General features: G+C 39.7%; 1 protein-coding gene across 1 annotated transcript; it reads left to right on the top strand.

Moving 5' to 3' along the window:
- Positions 1–261: 261 nt before the first annotated feature.
- LOC145682294 (uncharacterized) lies at positions 262–1,470 on the top strand. The gene has a single exon (XM_081753872.1). The coding sequence runs from the start codon at positions 262–264 to the stop codon at positions 1,468–1,470; it is 1,209 nt and encodes a 402-aa protein (XP_081609998.1).
- Positions 1,471–10,686: the final 9,216 nt, after the last annotated feature.

The raw sequence follows: 10,686 nt of genomic DNA, 5'->3' as shown, positions 1-10,686 counted from the left end.
AGGCGATTTGTGGGTCAAGGTTGTTTCGATAGACATAAACAAAGTAGTTCACGCTCCAAATCTCTTTGTGAGCAGGTAAAACAGTGTGAACACTGTTTTAAAGTAGTCGACTTTCGACGTCGTAAAACTGCTCACACGTGCTCCGAAAAAATTTGTAAAATTTGTAACCAATATGTGAACCAGGAACATGAATGTTACATCCAAAAAGAAAGAGCAGCTAAAGTGAAGAAATTTCTTTATACTGTCTATGACGTAGAAACCATGCTAGTAGATACAGTTGACCCAAATGTAAAAGATTATGAAGTAAATTTATGTATTGCTATCCAGCGATGTTTTTCATGCATAGGCAATTCGGATTTGGAGCACTGTAAGACCTGTGGCAAACGAACTCATGTCTTCCGCAGTATTGGTGAGTTCGTAACATATGCGCTAAAACCACGCCCAAACTTTACGATGGAAGTATTTTTATCACATTACGGAGCACGTTTTGACAACCTCTTCTTTTTGCGTCATCTCCTCATAGAGCGTAAGATCATTCCGAAGTTGATTCTCCAGGGTAATAAACTCATTGAAATGAAAATTGGGAATAGGAAAATTTTCAGGGACACATTTAATTATATACGCTTAAAATTGGCAGATTTGCCAAAAGCTTTAGGCCTAAATACAGTTTCGTTACGGAAGGGAGATTTCCCACATTTAATGAATACCAGTGAGTTTCAAAATTACCGTGGAGAAATGCCTTCGCTACACTTTTATGATCCTGACAGTAGATCGGAAAAGGATCGGGAAGAGTTGTTGAAATGGCATGCACAGAGCGTAAAAGAGAATGTTGTTTTCGACTTTCAAAAGGAATTAACTGATTATTGCATGAATGATGTAGTAATTTTGATTTCGTCCATAGAAAAATTTACAGAACTCATAGAAAGTGTGAGTGCTGTGCAGTCATTTCTTCAATGTAGCACTCTTGCATCACTCGCAAGTTTAATATTTAGAACCCATCATTTGCACGAAAACCAGCTGGCGATTATACCGCCATATGGTTTTCGCCATCAAGACAGGCAAAGTGTAGTAGCTTTACAGTGGTTCCTTTGGTTAGAAGTAACCACTGGAAAGCGACTACAACATGCTGGTAACAGAAATGAAGCAAGAATCGGTGGTATTAAGGTTGATGGGTTTGACTCTACAACTAACACCGTATTCTTCTTCCATGGATGTTACTGGCATGGCCATTACTGTATTGATGTATCGAAAAATCAAGTTTTATTGGATGGAACTGGGCAGACAGTAGCGCACAGATACGAGCGCACGGTAGGTATAACGAGGTATCTAAGAAATTTAAAATACAATGTTGTGGAGAAATGGGAATGTGAATTCAGAAACGATGTACGATCAAATCCACATTTAGCTGCATTCATTCGCAATAAATGTGAGAATTTGGTAGATCCTCTAATCCCAAAAGACGCATTTTGAGGTGGTCAGTGTGAAGCCTTCCGCTTATTCTATGATGCGACTTCTTTGGGAAATGAGGATACGTATGTAGCGTATCTGGACTTCACATCCCTTTATCCATATCAAATGAAGTCAAAAGCACTACCTATCGGACATCCCAAAATCTATACAAAAGATTTTCCAAATCTAGAAGAAGTGAACGGTCTTGTCAAATGTTCTGTGCTTCCACCCCGTGATTTGTATTTGCCAGTTTTGCCATACAGTGTTAACAAGAAACTCATGTTCGGACTATGCCGTACGTGCATGGAGAATCAAAATCAAGAAGAATGTTCCCACACGAAAGAAGAAAGGCTCCTGCACGGAACATGGGTTAGTGAGGAACTGAAGTTAGCACTGAAGAAGGGGTACCAAATTCAATGTATATATGAAGTGTGGGACTTTAAGATGTCCAAGTATGAGCCTAATATCTCAAAAGGTGTTTTCGAAAATTACGTAAATTGTTTCTTAAAAATAAAGCAAGAAAGCAGCGGGTACCCCTCAGACTGTGTCTCTGACATTGAAAAAAGCAATATATAGCTGCGTACAAGGAGCATGAAAATATTCAGTTAGATCCAGAGAAGATAGAATATAACTCTGGACTAAGATTTATACGTAAGCTCCTACTTAACAGTCTCTATGGCAAGTTTGCACAAAGAACAGATTTGTTGGAGACTGTCTTTGTGCGTAAGGTGGAAGAGTATGACAAGTACATGTTTGGGCCACAGTACGAAGTTCCTTCTCTTCTACCAATGGGTGATATTATGGGCATAACTTATCGCAATTTAGAAAAATACGATAAGCCTAATCGCACCTCTAACATTGTACTGGCAGCTTTTATTACGGCATACGCGCGTATTGATTTGTATATGACCATGGAACAGGTTGGACAAGGTCGTTTACTGTACTGTGATACAGATAGTGTATTTTTTGTTTGTAAGAAAGGTGAACCTTCCCCGTTATCTACAGGTTCGTACCTCGGGGAATTAACCAATGAGATTCCTGAAGGTTGGGTAGTTAAGTCGTTTATCTCTCTTGGCTCGAAGAATTATAGAATGAAAAATGTAAGCAATGGGGAAACAAAAGTTATTTGTAAAGTGAGGGGGGATTACATTAAATTTTAGAAACAAGCAAATAATTAATTATGATCATTTCAAACAAATGGTATTGGGCGAAATAGACAAACGAGTTTTACACAATCCCAGGAAGGTCATGAGGAAACGGGGTTACAGGGTAGTGTGCGCACCGCAAGATACTTGTCATCAACTCGTATTCAACAAACGAAGGCGAGTTGATGATGATTATTTTGAGTCTCTTCCATTTGGATATAAACATCCATAAATATTACTTACATCAGTGTGTGCATTCACCAGTAATACTTAACCCAGTGTGTATTACATTTTCTAGTCAGTATGGCTTTAACATTTAGTCACCCATCAACAATATTAATCTCCGGCCCAACCGGGGCAGGGAAAACGTGTTCGTAGATCGTCTTTTACAACACAAAAATGAATTATTTCCTGAATATTTTCAAAGTATTACTTGGTGCTATGGGTCTGTGTTACCTCAATTACGATCAAACACATCAAACATTGAATTTATTGAAGGATTACCAGAGATGCAAACGTTTCATCCACCTTCACCAGGGTTAATTATTATTGATGATTTAATGACGGAAAATGGTCAGGTTGTTATTGACCTCTTTACTAAATATTCACATCATAAAAATCTTACTGTTATTTATATTGTTCAAAATCTTTTCCATAAAGGACGACACATGCGCGATATCTCTTTAAATAGTCATTATATCGTTTGTTTTAAAAATCCGCGTGACAGGTTACAAATACGTTTAGCACGTCAAATTATGCCAAGATGTGCAAATGAAGTGGTAAAGGTCTTTGAAGACGCAACAAAACAACCTCATTCATATTTACTTTTTGACATGACGCAGTCGATTCCAGATGCTCTTCGTCTGCGCACAAATATTTTTCCTGGAGAAAATAGATCGTTTATGCTCCTCCTAAAGAATGCATGAAGAGCTTTCAGTTGTATTAGTATTCACCATAAATTGCTTGAAGAAACACGCAACCACGTTGCGCGCTCTAAGTAACTCACGTGGAAAGCGTTGCAAACAATTATTAACCTCGGCTCCTCTTGGAGCTATACGTGCCATTGCAGAATGTGCAGCAAACACACTGCGGGGTAATGCTCACATTTCTTCACTACAAAAAGCTCGACTGAAGCGGCATAAAAACATTTTGCGTCAGTTAGCTGCTAGACGCGTACCAGTTCGAAAGAAAAGAAAACTTTTATTACAAACGGGAAGAGGCTTGTTACCATTGCTTCTTGCACCTATCATAAGTGGGTTAGCTGGAACATTATTTTCACGATGAGTAAGTTACAGAAAATGTTACTTATTCCCGAGGGATTAGCTACGGAACTACACGCCTCAACTCAAAAGTCGCAAACACATCAATCAAGCCTAGATCACGAAATGAAACAAATTCTTGATCGAACGGATGTGGATGATAAAGAAAAGTGGAAATTATACCAGCAAGCTTTGCATCGTTATCTTCAATTTGTCTCTCACATTAGGGAACCTACTCAAATTCCTATTATTTCCAATAATAAGAGTACCGGCAGCTCGCTGGTACTCTTCGTTTCGCTTCATTTTATTTCTTTTGCTAACTGTGCATGCACTTGCATACGTTTGGGACACAACTAATGCACGTGCAAGACACAACGTATCCTTATTCCTAATCCTACATACTAATTTATATTTACGATTAATATCTCTATCATTCCTTTCGCGAGACGATCAGTGCGAGGACGATTTCCTGTGCCTCTACGAGGATTGACTTTGTAAATTTTGAAGGTAATTTCTGGGCCGAAAAAGAATTGTTCGTTGGAATTTAATACTCGTTCAATGTGATAGAAAATGACTTCCGAATTAATATTTCTCTTCTCGCGAAAGGGAACGTAGATCGGATTAGAATCAGGAAGATTATTGTAAATCATCATTCCAACTCTTGCATCCTCATCTGTGTTTATCAATACATTTTCTAACACAAAATCTACAAGATTTCGCACCATTCGTTCGGGATCATTAACCTGAAATTCGGGGTCTAACTTAACAGTAGTAATATGCGCAGCAGTTCTATATCGATGAAATTGTCTCTCCTCTTCGAATACAACTTTAAATGGGTCTGCATTACCTCTACCCTGCCCGCGTTGAATACGATTACGACGTTGGGGTTGTTCATGAAATGGTAGTGTTTCGTCAAGAAATGCTGCTAATCTTCGTTGAAACTCTGCATTATTATTAGCAGCATAATCTTCACGAAACACTTCCACAAATTTCTCATATGCTGCAGCACGCGCATTTACATCTTCGAGAAGTCCTAATTCTAAATGAATTAAAATTTGAAAAACGTTATTACATCGATCTATGATTTGTCTCCAATGTTGCCTGACCTCATGAATAAATGCACCATACGCCAGAGATGGTCGCACACCCGTTGAATAAATTTCCACGAATCTCTCATAAATGGGAATAAGCAATAAGGGAATATGAAATACTCCCAACATAAATGATTGTAATATAGCATCCATAGCGTTACCTGGCACTTGTTCTGCATTATCCTGCTGCTGCTGCTGCTGCTCATCTTGCACTTGCTCTTCATGTGGCGGGGTTCTATATTGTTGAAAAAGCTCTTCATCTTCATTCAAAAGCTGTTCAAAAAACCTGTAAGAACAAACTACATTGAGAAAATATCCCTTTTGTCACGTAAAATACTAACTTCAAAAAATAATAATTATATGTAACGAGTCTAAATACACGCAAAAAAAGAAAGGTTACTAGTAAACAAGAAAAAGGTGGACAGTAACCAAGTTAGTTTGTCAATATATAGACAACAGAGTCGTGTGTCCCAGCAGCCAAGCCAAAAAGGTTAACGAGAGAAGGTGATCGTAACCTTGCGTTACAGGTTAACATTGCTAGGTTACAGTGTAATAACTCACAGGGGTACGCTAACCGATCACGTAGTTACCACTATCAATCATAGCCTGTAACCGGTAACCTTGTTAGTATGTTGGAATAACCGACTGCTCGGTTAACGAAACAGGGTGCGACAACTTTCTAACCGTGTATTTTAATTAGTATAACTTATTTAATAAATAACAGTAACAGATATTCACTCAGCCACGAGCACATCAAAAAATACAATACTAAAATAGATAATAACTACCTAAATTTATTTTCATTTCTAGTATGTACTTTTTTTTGTCGTCATCCCGTTTAAAGGGTAACGCCCTATTTTTTTCTTTTTTTTCAGTCTACCCGTTTAAAGGGTTGCGCCCTTTCTTCGGGGAAGTGTTGCATTGATATTGTGGAGGCTATAAGAATTATGGGTGGTCTAAGGGTTTTTCTCTTTATTCATTATTTTTAAAGACATGAACATATATACATTAGAAATAAACTTGAACTGGTTATATACATAAATAAAATAAAATAATAATAACAGAAAATGTGCAGGGAGGCGATGAGTAATATGAAACAAGAAACAAGAAAATAACAAAATTAGTGCAGTGTATTAGGTTCAGTGCGTGAATATATCAACAAATATGAAAAACATTAAAAGGAATATCAAGTCAATAGCAAAACATAGCAGGAATAATAGAACTCATAGGAATAATTGTTTGAAATGATGATGAAATGAGGATGAATTGTTCTGGACGCCACAACACGAGGTTCTGTTAGTGAACAGATGAGGTTATCTTCTGTTCCTGGGGCTATTCAGGAACTGATGTAGACAGGAGAGGCCCATGTTAGTAGGTATTTACTGTGCATATGATGGATATATGGAAGATGACAGATGACGTGGATGATATATAGCAAATACTTCTGGGTCGCGGTCGGCAGGATCTATTTGCAAGTGGTACAATGTAAGATAGTGCTGTAGCGGAGAATCAACGTATCGTGGTGGTGCATCATTGTCTCGGTCATAGCGTATTACGTCCTGAAGCATGGGGTGTTGTAAGTCAAAACGTTGCGTAATATAACGGATGCGAAGCTGTTCTAGATGGGTAAGCAATGGTGGAAAATGTATGAGGTCATAGAGGAGCCTAGTTGGACTTGGTAATTTAATTCGATAGGCCAATCTGAAAGCATGTCGTTCCATTATTGATAATTGTTTATAAAATTTGTCGGGAGCAGCGGCCCAAGCTGTATGGCCGTAAGTTAAAGTACTCCTCATAAAAGCTTTGTAAGTATGGAGGACAGTAGGTGGTCGTAAACCCCAGCTGGTTCCAACTAAGCGTTTAAGGAGATTTAGTCTGTTCTTGGCTTGAGTAATAATTTTCTTAAGATGAGGTGTCCAAGTGAGCTTTGTGTCAAATATCACCCCAAGGTAGGTAAGAGAAGATGAAAGAGGAACTGGCGTGTTGTCCACATGAATGTGTAATAGATTTGGATTGCGAAGCACTCTGGATCGTCTACCAGGTGGTAGAAATACAATAGATTGTGTTTTCGCAGAGTTAATACTGAGTCTCCATACGTCACACCAGTGGACAAATGTGTCGATGGCTGGCTGCATTAGTCTGTTGATACTTTGGATAGTACGAGCCGTTGTTAGAAATGCTGTGTCGTCAGTGAATTGATAGACTTGGACGTGAGGAGTGACTCTGAGGTCAGCAACGTAAAGTAAGTACAGCAATGGAGACAAGGAAGAACCTTGAGGTACGCCAGAGTGTAAGAAAATTGGGTGTGATAGAGCGTTGTTGATAGAGATGTATGCAATACGTCCGGTTAAGAAGGCATTGATTAAGCGTATATAAGATATGGGTAGCAGATAATTATGCAATTTGTATATCAAGCCAGGATGCCAGACTTTATCAAATGCCTTTTCCAAATCAAATGTAACTAAACAACAAGGAAATCCCGTATTGTATTGGTTATAAATGGCAGTGGTAAGTCGCAATAATTGATCTAGTGTGCTGAAACGCGGTCGGAAACCAGCTTGATGGATTGGCAGAAGATTGTATGTAAGGAGGTGTTCGTGAAGCCGTCGAACGAGTATACGTTCGAATACTTTGCAAAGACAGCTTGTTAAATGGATTGGACGATACGACTGGACATCAGATGGTGGTTTCTTTGGCTTAGGAAATAAAAGAACTTTGGAGTATTTCCAATCGAGCGGAAAGAAGCCAGTTCGAAGGATGAACGTGTAAATATGACTGAGAATCAGAATGAAAGAAGGAGGTGCATGTTTGATGAGAGTATATGTAATAGAGTCGAATCCAGGCGCCGTATTGCGTTTAGTTGCTAAAATAGTTCTGATGTCATCTGAGTCTATAGCCTGAGTTAGTGGATTATTAGGTTCCAGAACATGCTGGTCAGATGGTTGTAAATTAGCAGATGAAGGATCAGCGTGACGGTTGATCGAAGATTGAAGGCGTTGCGGTGTGTGCCATCCAGGAAGCGGAGTGAAGGTATCTTGAAAAAATGCAGCAAAAAGATTCGCCTTGTCGATGTCAGTATTAGGAGCTTGATTGTTGTGAATAAGAGGATAGGGCGTGCGAGACGTTTTGCCAGTGAGTTGATGGAATTTACGCCAATATTTGCTGGGATGAGTTTCCGTGCTAAGGGTGTTACACGTGTGAATCCACTGTCTTTTCTTGTAGGCTATAATATAGTTGTGTGTTATTCGGAGATATTGACGGTGTAAACGAAGTGCCTCCAAGTTGCCGCTTGTTCGATATTCTCGATAAGCTCGACGTGAAGCAGAAATTAATGTAAGATACCTTGGCGGCAAGGTAGGTTTATTCGGATGGACATGAGTAGATGGAATGGAATGATCTGCTGCACCTTTAACTGCGTCAGTAAGTTCCGTGATGACGTGATCAAGACTATGTTGCGAGGTAGGTACAGTGAGTGCGGTAATGGCATCATCGATGGTAGATCGATATTGATCCCAATTAGCCTTATGATAGAGATAAATCTTCCTAGCTGGTAAGGGATTTGTTGGCTTTGCTGTACATTGTAGTTCCAGCTTAATAGGAACATGATCACTACCGATTGAGTCCAGTACAGTAATGTTGATAAGAGGAGATAAAGAAGACGAAGTTATTACTACGTCAGGAGTCGTGTTACTAGCTGGTCTCGTAGGCTGTGGCAAATTGTGAAATTCCCCAGTAGTGGATGTATGTATAAAATCAAGGAAGAGCTGCTTGTCGCGTTGTGTTCGACTATGGAAATTTAAGTCATCCATGATAATATAATGCCTAGATTGTGTATCAATGAAACGAAAGAAATCGTAATTGATAATCTTTCCGGGGCGAACATAGATTGTAGCAAATGTGATTGTGCGACCGCGAAAGTAGATAGTTGCTATATTGTATTCAGGCAAATTGAAATCCTGGGGTATTGTAACAGTGCGGTATGGTATACGACTACTAATGCCGAGAGCTGTACCCCCATACAGTCGTGGTCCGGACGGAGCATCATGGCGTAGTATATTGAATTTTGGTATGTAACACCGTAGGTAAGGAGCCAGGTAAGTTTCATTGAGCGCAAAAACTGATATATGTTCTTCCTGTAATAACTGCGTAAACAGCACTTGATGTGTCAACAGAGAACGAATGTTCATAAATAATAAGTTGTAAGTCATCACGAAAATACATAAATAGTAGCAAATAGGAGCTGCCATATTATACGTAGACTTCAAGAGGTTGAATTTGAAAATGGACTGTCGGTCCAGAATAGGTGGCATGTAGCTGGAGATTAAACAAGATTTTAGCTGCGTGAATGATTTGGTTGAGAATGTGGGTGCGAAGAAACGGATGGATATTCTGTAAACTAATTGTGAGAAAGCGGAGCAGATCTTCGACAGTAACCGGATGAAGTAAAGAATTAGCAGGTGGAGTTGGACGGTCAGCAGATCTTATGGGTGCTACAAGTTCTGGTTTGGATGGCTCAGGTTGTGGCTTAGCCTTACATCTGTAGCTATAAGTTGGATGCTTCTCAGGACATGTACTGCATTGAGGCGGTGCCTTTTGATTGGGACAATCCTTGGTAGAATGTTGTAAGGAACAATATCCACATTTAATATCATTTGTACATTCGGATGTGGGATGTGCATTATAGAGTTGGCATCTCTCGCATCGTAACGGGAGAGGAGGAGGTGTGCGAGAGGGTTCGACCTTATAACGTCGTCGATAAATGTAAGCTCCCGTGGATAGCAATTGGTCTATTAATTGTGGCTGATCTGTGAGTACCCTCACAAGATAAGTTGCACCATTGTTGTTCCTTATCCTGATACATCGTTTTACAGGGAATCCTTCCTGATGTAATTCCTCACAAATTTCCTCATCGGTGAGGTCCGGTTCTACTCCGCGTATAACTACTGAGAGCATTGGCGATCGTCTAGAAGGAGGAGGAGTTTTGCGTGTGGTAGGAGTTAGTGCTGTTAGTTTAGCCTTTGGCCCAAATATTTCAAAAGTGGCCTTGTTACGCACATGCGATACAAAGTTTGAATTGCTAGACTTTATGATTATGCCTCTGCGAGTTTTGACTATTTCACGTATCTCAGGACGAGGTACATATTTAGCAAGCTGCTGAAAAACTGCGCGAACTGTATCATACTTCTGGTCATAATCTGTTAACAGAAAATTGTATACGGGTTCTGGTTGGTTGCGTGTGTTAGAAGTATCGACTGAAGTTGATGCCCAATCCATGTTGGAGCTGCTACTACCCTGATCGATTATAGGATTAATGCGTTGTTTCTTGGGATCCAGAGATTGTTCTCCATCCGAGAGAGACCGAGATCGAATGCGATGGCCTTTACTAATGCAATCAGCGTAACTAAGCGAACCAGAGGTGTTGAGTCCTGATCGTGAAGTGCCGGTAACAATCCGGGGTTGAGTTTTCTGGCGTCCATTTGGTCCGATATTAACAGGAAGTGGTCCGGAAGCGTTGCCAAGGTCAGTCATGATGATTAACGAGCCTAGGGCCGAAGCCCAAATGAAGATGGAAGCGAAAAGGAAGATGATTAAATGATGTTCAAAAAGCAAGCTTGCCCTCCTAAAGTGAAAACTTTAGTCAATCCCCTAAGTGTCCTAATTGTGTTATGCTCGCAAGTACGTGTTGCAATACTTGGTCCTCGCTGACACAGTAAGAGACACAAGAGAGGCTAGGCTTCTTGG

This window comes from Thermobia domestica, chromosome 1 (genome assembly GCF_964235325.1).
Source record: "Thermobia domestica chromosome 1, izTheDome1.hap1.1, whole genome shotgun sequence".
NCBI classification, from domain to species: domain Eukaryota; kingdom Metazoa; phylum Arthropoda; class Insecta; order Zygentoma; family Lepismatidae; genus Thermobia; species Thermobia domestica.
Note: the sequence above shows the minus strand (reverse complement) of the source record. Positions and strands in the feature narration are given on the sequence as shown.

Excerpts from the sequence above, each read along its gene's own strand:
- LOC145682294 (XM_081753872.1), top strand. The coding sequence starts at position 262 with ATGCTAGTAGATACAGTTGACCCAAATGTAAAAGATTATGAAGTAAAT.